At 42.8% G+C, this 15,271-nt stretch overlaps 1 protein-coding gene across 3 annotated transcripts in view; it reads left to right on the top strand.

Annotated features, from left to right (window-relative positions):
- LOC112218214 (calcium-dependent secretion activator 2-like) overlaps positions 1–15,271 on the top strand; it is a 166,210-nt gene that overhangs the window by 17,213 nt on the left and 133,726 nt on the right. For all 3 annotated transcript variants that reach the window (XR_006079328.1, XM_042301225.1, XM_024378837.2), the window contains exons 2-4: positions 10,691–10,771; positions 11,091–11,324; positions 11,777–11,898. Coding sequence is in view for 2 of the 3 variants with exons in the window: in XM_042301225.1 (XP_042157159.1) it covers positions 10,691–10,771; positions 11,091–11,324; positions 11,777–11,898 (437 nt within the window). In the remaining variant the exon portion in view is untranslated. The remainder of the gene's footprint in view (positions 1–10,690; positions 10,772–11,090; positions 11,325–11,776; positions 11,899–15,271) is intronic.

Genomic DNA, 15,271 nt, shown 5'->3' with positions numbered 1-15,271 from the left:
AGAGAGAAAGCAAGAGAGAATGAGGGATGAAAATAACACAAAGCTGTGAGAAAGAGAACTGACTAGCGGTGGCTGTCTCGGCGAGCCAGCACTTTGCAGCCTGTGATAATTTATTAGCCTTTCCAGACAGCTCACCTACTCGCCCGCCTCCGACCACTAACTAGAGACGACAGTGGTGAATACGGCCAAACACAAGGATGTGATCATTAGAGATGGGGGGGGGATTGTCAAGCTATCTGTTCACACACTCTCACCCACTCCCTCTCTCGCTCACACACTCCCTCCCTCCCGCTCACTCGCTCTCTCTCTCTCTCTCACACACACACACACACACACACTCCCTCCCTCCCTCCCGCTCACTCGCTCTCTCACACACACACACACACACACACACACACACACACACACACACACACGTCCGCCTGCTGTCTGTCACTTCACCGGGGGTTGACACCCACTCAGAGCAACTGCAGTCCTCCACCTGCCCACCTGAGCAATCTCATCACTTTGTTTCTCCCTCCGTCTCTCTCCCTCCATTTCTTTCTTTCTCTCCACTCTCTTTTTCACTCTCCCTCAATACATATTTAGCTTAAGTCTTATGGCTTATGGCATTGTCTTTATTGAGGTCCCTCTCTGGCTTTAGGTTATTACTGAGACACATCAGAGGTACAGTATCTCAGAGATACTACAGGCATTTCAGTCTTCATACAGCTTGTGCAAAACACTCCAAAAACAGACTTGCGTATAAACGGAATGCCTCCTGAATTAATGTGTGAATATGCCCATTCCAAACACATCAGAGCTCTCGCCTCTCTTGCTCCATTTCCACACATTAATGCAGGGTTGCCAGATCAATAGCTGGAAGAGCCTAATCAATGGGTCTCTATACCGAGCATTGATCCAGAGAGAGGCATCCAAAAATAGCTGTGCTGAGTCTAAGATGACGCTAGGATGCATAGCTGTTGTTTTACTGACCAATTCTTCTGTTTATCTGGAGTTTTTTTTGTGCTGATCATAACTCTTTTTTTATCTGACTGAAAAAAAAACTTCTGGACATCAGAACAGCAATCATTCACCTTGATCTGGACTTCTACTTTTATTTCAGTGAGTCTTCGGCACAGGACATACTGCTCACCTCAGGACCAGGCCCTAATCCCGACACTCGGAAGAGGAAATATGTCACTATAGACGTAGCCGTGCACATTGATGAGACTACGGCGACGATTGAATAAGCCACCCCTACCCTCTGTGCTATTGGCGAATGTGCAATCGCTGGAAAACAAACTGGACGAGCTCCGTTTGAGACGGGACATTAAAACCTTTTACTGTAGTGGGCTAAATAAGGGTCCCAGTGTTTGAAACAAATCTACTTTGAAACAAAAGTATACACCTCACACACATGGTTATGGGTTTAAAAAAAGAAGACACCTGTACCATGTCAGATATAGAGTTGAAATGTATTTTTGAGTTTGCATCCCAATATTACACTTTATATACAGTACCAGTCAAAAGTTTGGACACACTGTAGAATAATAGTGAAGACATCAAAACTATGAAATAACACATATGGAATCATGTAGTTACCAAAAATATATTTTATTCTTCAAAGTAGTCACCCTTTGCCTTGATGACAGCTTTGCCCCCCTCCTGGCATTCTCTCAACCAGCTTCATGAGGTAGTCACCTGGAAGTAATTTAAATTAACAGGTGTGCTTTGTTAAAAGTTAATTTGTGGAATTTCTTTCCTTAATGCGTTTTTGCCAATCAGTTGTGTTGTGACATGGTAGGGTTGCTATACAGAAGATATCCCTATTTGGTAAAAGACCAAGTCCATATTATGGCAAGAACAGCTCAAATAAGCAAAACGAAAGGACAGTCCATCATTACTTTAAGACATGGTCAGTCAGTCCGGATATTTTCAAGAACTTTGAAAGCTTCTTCAAGTGCAATCGCAAAAACCATCAAGCGCTATGATGTCTCTCATGAAAATGGAAATGACAAAGGAAATGAAAACCCAGAGTTACCTCTGCTGCAGAGGATACGTTCATTAGAGTTAACTGCACCTGAGATTGCAGCCCAAATAAATGCCTGATAAGAGTTCAAGTAACAGACACTTCTCAAGATCAACTGTTCAAAGGAGACTGCGTGAATCAGGCCTTCTTGGTTGAATTGTTGCAAAGAAATCACTACTAAAGGACACCAATAAGAAGAAGAGACTTGCTTGGGCCAAGAAACACGAGCAATAGACATTAGACTGGTGGAAATCTGTCCTAATTTGAGTCCAAATTTGAGATTTTTGGGTCCAACCGCTGTGTCTTTGTGAGACGCATAGTAGGTGAACCGATGATCTCCGCATGTGTGGTTTCCACCGTGAAGCATGGAGGAGAAGGTGGACCAGTGTGGGGGTGCTTTTCTGGTAACAATGTTAGTGATTTATTTAGAACTCAAGGCAGACTTAACCAGCATGCCTACCACAGCATTCTGCAGAGCTACGCCATTCCATCTGGTTTGCGTTTAGTGGGACTATCATTTGTTTTTCCACAGGACAATGACCCAAAACTCACCTCCAGACTTTGTAAGGGGTATTTGACCAAGGAGAGTGATGGTGTGCTGCATCAGATGACCTGGCCTCCACATTCACCCGACCTCAACCCAATTGAGATGGTTTGGGATGAGTTGGACCGCAGAATGAAGGAAAAAAGCAACCAACAAGTGCTCAGCATATGTGGAACTCCTCACGCATTCCTCATGAAGCTGGTTGGGAGGATGTGAAGAGTGTACAAACAGGTGACTACTTTGAAGAATCTCAAATAAAATATATTTTGATTTGTTTTAACACTTTTTTGGTTGCTGCATGATTCCATATGTGTTATTTCATACAATGTAGAACATAGGAAAAATAAAGAAACACTCTGGATTGAGTAAGTGTGTCAATTTTTGACCTGTACTGTGTATCCAATGTAAAGTGTTGCTACATGGGATTGAGCCGGTTGGTCAGAAATGGTTATTAAAAGCACCACAAATGTGTTTTGTCTGTTATGTGGCTGTCATAACCGTTGAGGGGTGGAGTTTTTTTTTTACCAAAGATTTGACCACTTTCCAGAATTTAGCTAGATTTCCACCACTTTCAGATACACAATTCAAGAAGTTTGTTGGCTTTGCTTTTCTAACCAGAGTAAGACATATATTCCTCAAATGTCTGAAGGACTGCCAGTCAGAAGTAGAATCAGTCAATCTAGCTTTAGCCCAAGCTAAGTTTTTCATGAAATATTTCAGACAATTCATGCGTGAACCACTAGTTAGATCTGTCCTTTACCCTTAATCTCTCATATGGGGCATGCTTATCTGAAACAGAGTTAAACAGAGGGGTAAAACATTTAAGGACCTGCTCACTATCCTCAAACTCCCTGTCATAAATCAACCAAGGCGCAGCATGCATGTAGTTCCACATCTTTTAATGAAAGCGAAACCGAAATAACCAAAAATCAAACAGGTAAACAGCAAAGACTGTGACGCAACCGAGGTGCACACAAACACACACAGAAAAAATAATTACCCACAAAACACAGGTGGGAAAAGGCTACCTAAGTATGGTTCTCAATCAGAGACAATGATTCACAGCTGCCTCTGATTGGGAACCATACCAGGCCAAACACATAGAAATAGAAAACATAGAAAAAACACAGAATGCCCACCCCAACTCACGCCCTGACCAAACCAAAATACAGACATAAAAAAGGAACTAAGGTCAGGACGTGACAGCCTGATCCAAATCAGAGATGGGGGACACACCCTCCCAATCATACAACCCCAGGTCATACAGGAAATGTTGCTCATTTCTGTTTGTAATAGTTTTTGGACATGCTTTAAGTAGCTTAGTATCTCTAATGCAGGCAATGGGACAATGGTCACTGAGCTCATTAGCAAAGATTCCATTGACTGTATACTTTTGAGGGTTTTTTGTCAGAATGATATCCAAAAGAGTAGTTTTTTCAGGATGTTTAAGTTGGGCCTGGTTGGTTTAGTTATCAGTTGAATACTATTTAGCTCAGTACGAATATCTTTCAGTCTATCTGATACCGGCATCACCCATCCAGGTTAAGATCACCCAATAATAATATTAGCATTGTTAGACCGCAAGTCAGACAATTTGCTAAGAGCAATTGGGAGGGTGGTAAAACTGCCACATTTAGAACAAGACATACCAATTGCTTGGGGACAGAGGTGGCAATACTCACAGCAACATTTAAGTTGTTATTTATGAATACCCCCACCTCTGTCAGATCTATAAACATTGTATCCATTTAGACACATCAGAATCTGTAATAGACTGTATTAAACAAGTTTCAGTAATTATCCAAATGTTTGCGTTAGTTTGAGAAGCCAGAATTACAATAAGATCCATTTTCGAAATCAAACTTCTGACATTTACATGAATGAGTCCAAGTACACAGCTGCAGGATTTCAGATTCAAATTATTTTCCACGGATATTAAGTTCTACATGCATCATCGTTGGAAAAACAGCAGTGAGACGTGGAAGTATAGCGATACTTTGAGAAGCTAAATGAGAAGGTGATGAAATGCTAACTTTGCGAGGTGGAATTGAGCTACAGTGAAAGTACAGGTGCAATGCTAAAAGCGAGGCACCGTGTGACCAAGCCCGTTGCTGTCAGCAGTGCGATAACAGAGGGAGTGACAAAATCAAATGCTGATGACAGACATGATTGCAGTTGATATTCAGCCATTTTTAATGGTAGAGGATGTCTTCAATACTATAATGGCTTATTTAGAACCAGACTACAAGATGCCATGTAGAAAAGCGGTGACGGTCCTTATGGAGGAATTGTACAACGATTGTTCTGCAATTGGAATCGTGAGCTGTCAAACACCATCATATGTGGCATTAACAACAGATTTTTGGACTTCTATTAACATGCTTTCATAAATCACTGCAACGAGCCATCACATTGACGAGAAGTGGAACATGAAGTCCCATGTATGACAGCTGAGAACATGGAGGAGAAGCACATCGCAGAGAACCTAAAACCGCATTAATATCATTTATTGCTGAGTGGGTGGGGGACAGCAGTAAGGTGAGCGCTGTCTGGTAGGCAGCCAGGACTGCGGTAGATTGAACTGCACTGTCCCTTAGTGGTCATACGCAGGACCATATCTGAATTGTGAGTTCATGAATTGTGTTTTTTTACCTTATTTTTTTTTTACTTTTGAAAAAAAAAAGTTTCAATGTTAAGAAATGTTTTACATTCGTCACATCCCTAGCGTGCAGTGCATAATTCCAGTGCCTTTGAAGCAGATCACAGTAAGATATAGGTATTTTAAGGCTGTAAATTAGGTTCTGTCAGATAGGACTGCTGACGGAAACACAAAAACCAAAGAGAAAAGTGGAACTCTCCAAGCTGATAAGATAACACAATGAGGTGATGACAGTGAAGAGGTAGATAAGCCTCCAAATTGAACCTAGTTTTAAAATGGATACAACACCACTTAAGTCAGCCCTAGGTGGATTTGTAAAGAAAGAGAGAAACAGTGGGAACGTGTTGGCACTAGAACACCTGTAATCACATTACACCTGTGTTTTTTCCATAATTATTTATTTCAACCCCAGGGGCCTCAGTTACCATGTTGGATTTAAACTGTGTGTGCCCCAATGCCTGTCCTTCTGCCTGTGCTATTTAGTCAACCGTTATTCACAGCCATCCCCACCCCTGTAACCCGAGGATTTAGGCATGCAGCCAAAATGGAAATGACTGGCTAAAATCTTGCCTTTCTGTCTGATGTTTCTTGTTTTGTTGGAATTGACCGATGCCAGAAGCAACATGTAATTGAATGAGCAATATATACGTTTTTCATGCTGGAGGTTAATGACAGACAGAGACCATATATCCTTTTCGTTTGTATGCCTTCTTTATGGGGGGCTGTTGAAATTTTAGGATATTTTGGGAGTTTTGTGTCAAGATTAGAACTTGTAAATGAATGTCATTATGTATGGCTGAGTTTTACATCTGAAGCTACTAATTAGAGAATCCCTTTCAGATGAATGGGCAAATTGCATTTCATTGGTTGCAAACAGTACGATGTGTTCAGTTTTTGTGACACGTTATTATGACGATAACATTTCCTGGAGTGAATGAAAATACAACTGCCTTATTTACCAATTAGCCATACATTATCAATGAGAGCTGTTGATTTTCTGCTTAATATGTCTAATTACATATCAGGCATGGATACAGGTCATGTAATTATTTATAATCAATTCTCAGCCAATGGCTAATACTAGCTAATATACTGTACTTCCTAATGTGTCCTCAGATTTTGGTGTGTCAATCTGAGGTAAGATTTTACCTTTTGAATTTAAAGATGATTTAAAAAAAAAAATAATAAGAAATAGCTTGTTGTATTTATTAATGATCCTCAGATTTTGGTGTGTCAAAAAGGCAGCTACTTTTGAATTTAAAGATGATAAAAAAATTTTTTTTAAGAAATAGGCTTGTTGGTATTTATTAAGATCCCCACAATACATGGTACAGAACATTATCAAGGACTGAAATACTTAGCCTACATATCAGTGCATACACACAATATCTTGGTCTAATACATTGTACAGTGCAAATTACAATACAAGATGTATAAAAAGGTCTGTGTCTCTTCACAGTCCCCTTTGTGCAGTAAGGTGTTATTTGATCTGTTTTTTTAAAAACTGGTTTTATTGCTAAGGACAACTCAGAGTATGCTATTCTGTTCTTCTGAAATAGACTACATTTTCTTCATATCATGTTTCTTTAGACCTGTCTAAAATAAATTATGGATTTATTGTGAAGTTGTAGGCTGCAGACCTTAGGATGTTCCCCAAAGGTCTGCATTAGTGACTTGTAGAAAGCCAGGAGATGCTGAATGTGTTTGTTAATTAACGGTCAATTACCATGAGACGGGCGGCAATGCGAATAGTCTGGGTTTGACTAGATGTTCAGGAGTCTTATGGCTTGGGGGTAGAAGCTGTTTAGAATCCTCTTGGACCTAGACTTGGTGCTCCGGTACCGCTTGGGGAATGGGTTTTGTCGTGCCTGCTTCACAACAAAAGTCATGGTGTGCTTGGACCATGTTAGTTTGTTGGTTTGTTGGTGATGTAGACACCAAGGAACTTGAAGCTCTCAACCTGCTCCACTGCAACCCCATCGATGAGAATGGGGGCATGTTCGGTCCTCTGTTTCCTGTAGTCCACAATCATCTCCTTTGTCTTGATCACATTGTGACAGAGGTTGTTGTTCTGGCACCACACGGCCAGGTCTCTCTCCCTCCTCCCTATAGCTTGTCTCATTGTTGTTGGTGATCAGGCCTACCACTGTTGTGTCTTTGGCAAATTTAATGATGGTGTTGGAGTCATGCCTGGCCGTGCAACCATGAGTGAACATGGAGTACAGGAGGGGGCTGAGCACGCACCCCTGAGGGGCCCCTGTGTTGGCGGATGCGGATGTGCTGTTACCTACCCTTACCACCTGGGAGCGGCCCGTCAGGAAGTCCAGGATCCAGTTGCAGAGGGAGGTGTTTAGTCCCAGGGTCCTTAGCTTATTGATGAGCTTTGAGGGCACTATGGTGTTGAATGCTGAGCTGTACTCTATGAATAGCATTCTCACATAGGGGTTCCTTTTGTCCAGGTGGGAAAGGGCAGTGTGGAGTGCAATAGAGACTGCATCATCTGTGGATTTGTTGGGGAGGTATGCAAATTGGAGTAGGGCTAGGGTTTCCGGGATGATGGTGTTGATGTGAGCCATGACCAGCATTTCAAAGCACTTCATGGCTACAGACGTGAGTGCAACGTGTCGATTGTCATTTAGGCAGGTTACCTTAGTGTTCTTGGGCACAGGCACTATGGTGGTCTGCTTAAAACATGTTGTTATTACAGACTCGGACAGGGAGAGGTTGAAAATGTCCGTGAATACACTTCCCAGTTGGTCAGCGCATGCTCGCAGTACACGTCCTGGTAATCTGTCTGGCCTTGTGAATATTGACATGTCTAAAGGTCTTACTCACATCGGCTGCGGAGAGCTTGATCACACAGTCTTCCTGTACAGCTGGTGCTCTCATGTATGTTTCAGTGTTATTTGCCTCGAAGTGAGCATAGACGTATCGCTGCCAATACATTTTAAAAACATTACAATACATTCACAACAGATTTCACAACATATTAATTAAGTGTGTGCCCTCAGGCCTCTACTCTACTACCACATAACTTAGCACTAAATCCATGTGGGCATGTGTGCATAGTGCATTCGTTATTGTATGGTTCTGTTCATGTGTCTATGTTTGTGTTGCTTCACTGTCCCTGCTGTTCCATAAGATGAATTTCTGTTTTTTAAATTAAGTTTTACTGTTGACATGAGTTACTTGATGTGGAGTTCCACGTAGTCATGGCTGTATGTAGTACTGTGTGCCTCCCATAGTCTGTTTTGGACTTTGGGACTGTGAAGAGATCTCTGGTGGCATGTCTTGTGGGGTATGCACGGGAGTCCGAGCTGTGTGCCAGTATGTCAAACAGACAGCTCGGTGCATTCAACATGTAAATACCTCTCACAAATACAAGTAGTGATGAAGTCAATCTCTCCTTCACTTTGAGCCAGGAGATATTGACATGCATATTATTAATGTTAGCTCTCTGTGTACTTCCAAGGGCCAGCTGTGCTACCCTGTTCTGAGCCAATTGCAATTTTCCCTCTTTGTGGCACCTGACCACACGACTGAACAGTAGTCCAGGTGTGACAAAACTAGGGCCTGTAGGACCTGCATTTGTCACGCTCATCTGATGGAGTGGACCAAAGCGCAGCATGGTACATGTACATGATATTTATTTAAATCTGAACACTAGAACAAACATAACAAAGCGTGAAACTAACAGTTCTGTAAGGTAACTAAAACTATACAGAAAACAGCTACCCACAAACCCAGGTGGGAAAAAGTATGATTCTCAATCAGAGACAACGATAGACAGCTGCCTCTGATTAAGAACCACACCCGGCCAAACACAAATATAGAAATAAAGAAACTAGCATGCCCACCCTAGTCACACCCTGGCCTAACCAAAATAGAGAATAAAAGCCTCTCTATGGCCAGGGCATGACAGCATTGTTGATAGTGCTGTTAAGAATGCAGAGCAGCGATTTATTATAGACAAACTTCTCTCATCCTAGTGCTGTTGTATCAATATGTTTTGACCAGGGTTACTCCAAGCAATTTATTCTCCTCAACTTGCTCAATTTCCACATTATTCATTCCAAGACTTAGTTGAGGTTTAGGGTTTAGTGAATGATTTGTCCCAAATACAATGCTTTAAGTTTTTGAAATATTTAGGACTCACTTATCCCTTGCCACCAATTCTGAAACTAACTGCATCTCTTTAAGTGTTTCTGTCATTTCAGTTGCTGTGGTAGCTGACGTGTATAGTGTTGAGTCATCCGCATACATAGACACAGTGGCTTTACTCAAAGCCGATGGCATGTCGTTAATACATTTTGAAAAAAGTAAGGGGCCTAGACAGCTGCCCTGGGGAATTCCTGATTCTACCTGGATTTTGTTTGATAGGCTTCCATTAAAGAACACCCTCTGTGTTCTGTTAGACAGGTAACTCTTTATCAACAATACAGCAGGGGTGTAAAGCTATAACAAATATGTTTTTCCAGCAACAGACAGTGATCGATAATATCAAAATTCACATTAAAGTCTAACAAAACAGACCCCACGATCTTACTATCATCAATTTCTGTCAGCCAATCATCAGTAATTTGTGTAAGTGTTGTGCTTGTTGAATGTTCTATCCCTATAAGCATTCTGAAATTCTGTTGTCAATTAGTTTACTGTAAAATTACATTTTATCTGGTCAAACACAATTTTTTACAAAAGTTTACTAAGGGTTGGTAGCAAGCTAATTGGTTAGCTATTTGAGCCAGTTAAGGGGGCTTTACTATTCTTAGGTAGGGGAATATGTTTTGATCCCCTCCAGGCCTGAGGGCACACACTTTCTAGTAAGCTTAAATTGAAGATATGGCAAATGGGAGTGGCAATATCATCTGCTATTATCCTTAGTAATTTTCCATTCAAGTTGTCAGACCCAGGTGGTTTATCATTGTTGACCTCTTCCGTACTATGTAGAGTTACACCCAGCAGTTTATTATACTCAACTTGCTCAATAGCCACATCATTCAATAATATATCTAAACAAGGTTTAGCGCTGAGCGAGTGATTTGTCCCAAAAATTATGCTTTTCATTTTTGAGATATCTTTTTGCCAATAATTGTGCGAAAGATCAGAATTGGGCTGTCTGTGTAAATGCAGCCAATCAGGGTTGATCAGGTGAAGGGGAGTCAGCCACTATGGAGGAGCTACCCTACCAATACAAATCTCTAGATGACCAGACACCATAACAACCTAATGCACCCGCATGCAGCGACAGCCACCACATTAAGACATTCAAGATTTTGAGTTATTCCATATTGTTTCGCCGATATCCTGTGTGGAGAGGTTTTGTTTTTGGTTGTCAAAGGAACAGTGTGGATAATGATGACTTTGTGGGCGGTTTTATTTGGTCAACACCCCATGTCTTTTCGTTTATTGTCGATTGGTACTCAGCAATCTGTTGTTTGGTTGATTAACACTCGCCTTCCTGGTCTGTGGTTTGTAGCTGGACAATGTGGACGAACAGGCAGCCCAGATCCGCCGGGAGCTGGATGGAAGACTACAGCTTGCAGAGAAGATAGCCAGGGTAAGTCCTACACCTATAGCCCTCAAACTAACAATGCTGTGTACGCCACGTACAGTGGTAATCAGCTCTGGTCATGGAGGGCTAACAGGTGTCCAGAAGTTTTTTCTTTTTCAGCCAGGTACTTTCACACCTGAATCAACTAGTCAATTGCACATTGATTAGTTAAATCAGCTTTGTTAAAGTTGGATGGACACCTTGTAGCTCACTGAGCCGGTGATAGTTTACAACTGTTTCAGAATACTTTAAATAATATCTTGTGGTTATCAACTTCCACAACGATGAATGCACAACTCTTCCTCTAACACTGACTCCCTCTCAGGAGAGGAATTACCCCAAGTTTGTGTCTAAAGACATGGAGGCCATGTACATCGAGGAGATGCGGTCGTCTGTCAATCTGCTCATGGCTAACCTGGAGAGCCTACCTGTGTCCAAGGGAGGCCCCAACTTCAAACAGAAGCTAAAACGCTCCACCATGAACAACTCCTTCCTGGACATGGGCGACGAGACAGAATTCCTTTCCAAGTCCGACGTGGTCCTCTCCTTTGCACTGGAGGTGTGTGTGGGGATTTCATTGTGTAATCTTGCCCAGTAAATGTTTTTGTTGTACGCTCAGATTGCTTGCTCTCAGTCAAGATAATTGATGTGTTAATTGTTCTGGTTAACTTTTGAAAGAAAGATCAATGAGTATTTTACATTTATTTACATTAGTCTGGTAGTAGTTTTATCTTATTCTGGGGTCAGTTTGAGACTTATTGTGTCTACTAAGGGGCCGGACAAAAGAAACAAACTTATCTGCTCTTTGGTGTGTGTGTGTGTGTGTGTGTGTGTGTGTGTGTGTGTGTGTTCCTACATGCTTGTGAATGTCCCCTCTGTGGCTGCAGGTTGGCATTCTGTGATAGTGCCTCAACTGGACTTACACGACCCAGTGACTCCACGTCTAATGCTTCCCTTTCTATCTGCATAAGTGTGGAGCTGACCATGTCCTCTCTCTGTTGCTGTTTGCAGATAGTGATAGTGGAGGTGCAGGGCCTGAAGTCGGTGGCTCCTAACAGGATTGTGTACTGCACCATGGAGGTGGAGGGAGGAGAGAAACTGCAGACAGACCAGGCAGAAGCCTCCAGACCACAGTAAGTCAACAACAAGGTTGCATGTTCAATCGCTGCAGCAGCCACATCATTTATTGACTGTGTTCACTGTCGTTCATTCCAGATAAGAGTGTCTGTTTAATAATTACTGTTCAGGCGGTCTTGAAAAAACCTTCCATGTTACCTTTTCAGGAACCGAGTAATACGTTGTTTTTATTTATTGCCATATATTAATGGAAGTTCACAAGGCATTTTGAATAACTTATTTTAGTCCTAAAGTCATGAAACTTCACAGAATCAATCAATCAATCAAAAAAATGTATTTCTAAAGCCCTTTTTACATCAGCTGATGTCACATAGTGCTATACAGGAACACAGCCTAAAACCCCAAACCACAAGCAATGCAGATGTAGAAGCACGGTGGTTAGGAAAAACTCCCTAGAAAGGCAGGGTCCTAGGAAGAAACCTTTAGAGGAACCAAGCTCTGAGGGGTGGCCAGTCCTCTTCTGGCTGTGCTGGGTGAAGATTATAACAAATGTTCATAGATGACCAGCAGTGTCTAATAATAATAATAATAATCACAGTGGTTGTAGAGGGTACAACCGGTCAGCACCTCGTGAGGTAATGTCAGTTGGCTTTTCAGAGCCGATCATTCAGAGTTAGAGACAGCAGGTGCGGTAGAGAGAGAGAGAGTCGAAATCAGGAGGTCCGGGACAGGGTAGCACGTCCGGTGAACAGGTCAGGGTTCCATAGCCGCAGGCAGAACAGTTGAAACTGGAGCAGCAGCACGACCAGGTGGACTGGGGACAGCAGGGAGTCATATGGCCAGGTAGTCCTGAGGCATGGTCCCAGGGCTTAGGTCCTCCGGGAGGGAGAGGGAGAGAGATCGAATTAGAGGGAGCATACTTAAATTCACACAGGACACCGGATAAGATAGGATAAATACTCGAGATATAACAGACTGACCCTAGCACCCCGACACGTAGGCTATTGCACCATAAATACTGGAGGCTGAGATAGGAGTGGTTGGAAGACACTGTGGCCCCGTCCGACGAGACCCCCGGACAGGGCCAACCAGGCAGGATAAAACCCCACCCACTCTGCCAAAGCACAGCCCCCACACCACTAGAGAGACATCTTTAATCACCAACTTACTACCCTGAGACAAGGCCCAGTATAGCCCATGAAGATCTTCTCCATGGCACGAACACGAGGGGGGCGCCAAACCTGGACAGGAAGATCACGTCAGTGACTCAACCCACTCAACCCACCCACTGACGCACCCCTCCTAGGGACGGGATGGTAAGAGCACCAGTAAGCCAGTGACTCAGCCCCCGTATTAGGGTTAGAGGCAGAGAATCCCGGTGGAGAGAGGGGAATCGGCCAGGCAGAAACAGCAAGGGTGGTTCATCGCTCCAGTGCCTTTCCATTCACCTTCACACCCTTGGTACAGACTACACTCAATCATAGGACCTACTGAAGAGATGTGTCTTCAATAAAGACTTAAAAGGTTGAGACAAAGTCTGCGTCTGCGTCTCTCACATGGATAAACCTTCCATAAAATTGGAGCTCCATAGGAGAAAGCCCTGCCACCAGCTGTTTGCTTAGAAATTCTAGGGACAATAAGGAGGCCTGAGTCTTGTGACCGTAGCGTGCGTGTAGGTATGTACGGCAGGACCAAATCGGAGAGATCAGAAGGAGCAAGCCCATGTAATGCTTTGTAGGTTAGCAGTAAAACCTTGAAATCAGCCCTAGCCTTAACAGGAAGCCAGTGTAGAGAGGCTAGCAAATATTTTGACCAAAAGTATGTGGACACCTGCTCGTCGAACATCTCATTCCAAAATCATGGGTATTAATATGGAGTTGTTCCCCCATTTGCATCTATAACAGCCTCCATTCTTATGGGAAGGCTTTTCACTAGATGTTGGAACATTGCTGTGGGGACTTGCTTCCATTCAGCCACAAGAGCATTAGTGAGGTAGGGCACTGATGTTGTGATTAGGCCTGGCTCGCAGTCTGCGTTCCAATTCATCCCAAAGGTGTTCGATGGGGTTGAGGTCAGGGCTCTGTGCAGGCCAGTCAAGTTCTTTCGATCTCAACAAACCATTTCTGTATGTACCTCACTTTGTGCACGGTGGCATTGTCATGCTGAAACAGGAAAGGTCCTTACCCAAACTGTTACCACAAAATTGGAAGCACAGAGAATGCATTTCCACTGCTCCAGAGTCCAATGGCGGCATGCTTTTCACCACTCCAGCCGACGCTTTGCATTGTACATGGTGATCTTAGGCTTGTGTATGGCTGCTCGGAAACGCATTTCATGAAGGTCCCGACGAACAGTTTTTGGGCTGACTTTGAATCTAGAACTCGCTAGTGAGTGTTGCAACCTAGGACAAACTATTTTTATGCACTACGTGCTTCAGCACTCGGTGGTCCCGTTCTGTGACCTTGTATGGCCTACCACTTCGCAGCTGAACCGTTGGTTCTCCTAGACGTTTCCACTTCACAATAACAGCACTTACAGTTGACCGGGGCAGCTCTAGCAGGGCAAAAATGTGACAAACTGACGTGTTGGAAAGGTCATATGATGGTGCCACGTTGAAAGTCACTGAGCTCTTCAGTAAGGCCATTCTACTACCAATGTTTGTCTATGGAAATTGCATACTGTGGTTCCTCCTTTAAAAGTTGCGAGCTTACACCGCGGGACTTAGGGGTACCCAGCGTCATGGCTTCATTGCTCCAGACCACTACAAAGGGGAGTTAGCACACTCCTTATGCATTTTGGTCCCAAGGTTTTTTTATGACCAATCATATCGAGTGGTTCCAATGACGAATTTGATGCGGAGCCTGGCTTTCTTCAGCAAAGATGGCTGACAAAACATTACTGGGAAGCAAATGTAAGTAGTTATAAAGTCATAACGAGTCAAGCAAAAAAATTACAATTGAGAGGAATATGTTACTTAATGTAGAGACAAACGATTGTGCATATTTTAGTCATAAAGTAAATTTACAAAAATCGCTATTTTGCAAGTTTTTTTTGTCATATCCAATATCAAACTCCATTCTGTGAATGGTGCTGTGTCTGCAAGTATGTATTACAATTATACACTTCAACCGTGTTTACCACTCCTGCTCCTGGGACTCCAATACACATTATGCAATAGACTAGAAACAAGATTTTGTAATTCATATACACAGAATAAAAAACAGTACATCCTGCCAGCACGCCCACAAGCGTGCTGAATGACATGTGGAAGAGAGCGAGGAATGAGATGGGAGTAACATTCCAGGCTATTTGCTCTGAGACCGGCATAATAATGTAATGAAACAAGCAGGGAGAAGGTTTCAAACCCTCAACATTCTAGCCCGAAGTTCAGCACGCTATCGACTGTGCCCAAATGTATTAATTGGGGTT

The sequence above is a fragment of the Oncorhynchus tshawytscha genome, linkage group LG19 (genome assembly GCF_018296145.1).
Source record: "Oncorhynchus tshawytscha isolate Ot180627B linkage group LG19, Otsh_v2.0, whole genome shotgun sequence".
NCBI lineage: Eukaryota > Metazoa > Chordata > Actinopteri > Salmoniformes > Salmonidae > Oncorhynchus > Oncorhynchus tshawytscha.
Note: the sequence above shows the minus strand (reverse complement) of the source record. Positions and strands in the feature narration are given on the sequence as shown.